The sequence below is a fragment of the Eimeria mitis genome, genomic scaffold, assembly GCF_000499745.2.
Source record: "Eimeria mitis Houghton genomic scaffold, Emh_scaff5057, whole genome shotgun sequence".
NCBI classification, from domain to species: Eukaryota; Apicomplexa; class Conoidasida; order Eucoccidiorida; family Eimeriidae; genus Eimeria; species Eimeria mitis.
Genome location: NW_013573351.1, coordinates 2,568 through 4,081, shown reverse-complemented (window position 1 = coordinate 4,081; position 1,514 = coordinate 2,568). Strand labels below are relative to the sequence as shown.

The 1,514-nt window shown below is 56.6% G+C and overlaps 1 protein-coding gene across 1 annotated transcript in view; it reads right to left on the bottom strand.

Annotated features, from left to right (window-relative positions):
• Positions 1-13: 13 nt before the first annotated feature.
• Positions 14-1,514, bottom strand: part of EMH_0079490 (DnaJ domain-containing protein, putative) — a gene marked incomplete at both ends in the record, with an annotated part of 2,676 nt that continues 1,175 nt past the window's right edge. The window contains one exon of the mRNA XM_013500135.1: positions 14-1,514. Within this exon, the coding sequence (XP_013355589.1) occupies positions 14-1,514 (1,501 nt within the window).

The following is a 1,514-nucleotide window of genomic DNA, read 5'->3' as shown; positions in this document are numbered from 1 at the left end:
GCTGCTGCTGCTGCTACTGTTGCTGCTGCTGCTTCTTGCGGTTAAGCTCTCCAAAGGCTGCTGCCTCGAGTTGCTGCAGCGTCATGCTGGCTGCTACCTTGGACCCACCTAGCCACTCCCAGTCTTTTTCATCTTCTGCTGCTGCTTGCTGCTGCTGCGCCTCCTGCAGCCCCCTGCTGCTGCAGCTCTTCACATACTCTAATATGCTAGCAGCAGCACCGCTTATGGGCCTCTTCGATGCTGCTGCTCCACCCAAACCGAAAGCAGCAGCAGCGCTGGCAGCCTCTGCAATGCTCAGCGACCCTCTGCTGCTGCTGTAGCTGCTGCTGTAGCTGCTGCTGTAGCTGCTGCTGTTGCTGCTGCTGTAGCTGCTGCTGTTGGGGGTACTGCCGCTACTTCCATTGCATGTCTGCTGCTCCGCCGGGGAAGCGCTGGCAAGTGGTGGGTCGCGCGGTGCAGCAGCAGGAGCAGCAGCAGCAGCAGCAGCAGGAGCAGCAGCAGCAGCAGCATCCGTCTGAGCAGCAGCATCGGCCTGAGCAGCAGCTAAAGCAGAAGCAAATGCCCCAGCTGCCTCTTCTGTCTCAGCTGCAAGCATTGCGATTTCTTGCATATCATCTGTATCTCCCTGCTGCTGCTGTTGCTGCTGCTGCTGCTGCTGTTGCTGCTGCTGCTGCTGCTGGTCTGAAGCAGCAGCAACACTCCGTATTTTGAGGAGAAGTTCTCTGAATCCGTTGATTTTATTTGCCAGTTTAACAGTGATGGTGTCTGCATGTCTTTTGCTGCTGCTTTTATGTTTCTGTTTTTGTCTCTCCCGCTGCAGCAGCAACGCTGCTTCGATTGCTCTCTCTCGTGAAGAGAAGGAGACGCAGGCTTGGCCTCTACCCGCAGAAAAGAAACACAGGTCAACAGCACCGTGCATCCACAGCTGGGCACACAGAGAAGCAGGAGTTGGAGCATCTGCTGCTGCTGCTCCTGCTGCTGCTGCTGCTGCTGTTGCTGCTGTTGCAGTTGCGTCTGGTCCTGCTGCTCCATCCGCTGTTCCTGCTGTTGCTGCAGCTGTTTCATCTTCTGTTGCTGTTGCTGCTGCTGCTGCTGGACTTCCTGATGCTCCTACTGCTGCTGCTCTTTCTCCTGTTGTTTCTGCTTCTGCTGCTGGCGCAGATGTCGCGTGCTGCTGCTTGCATGCGTTTGCTGCTGCTGCAGGGACATTCCACTGCAGCACAACAGACCTGAGAAGAATATCATCGAGGGTCTCCTCCGTCTCTGTCTCTGTACCGTTGACTGCATGCGTTGCATGCGCACGTGTGCCACTGGGCTGTTGCTGCTGCTGCTGCTGCTGCTGCTGCTGCTGTTGCTGCTGCTGCTGCTGCAGCAGCTGGGCCGAGTGGTCTCTGAATATATTTTGTCTTTCCTTTTGCAGCTGCTGCATGCGCTGCTTGATGAAGAGAGCATTCTGCTCCCTGATGCGTTGAAGCTCCGCTTCATGGGGGTCTATGTGGGGGGTCTTCTGCCGT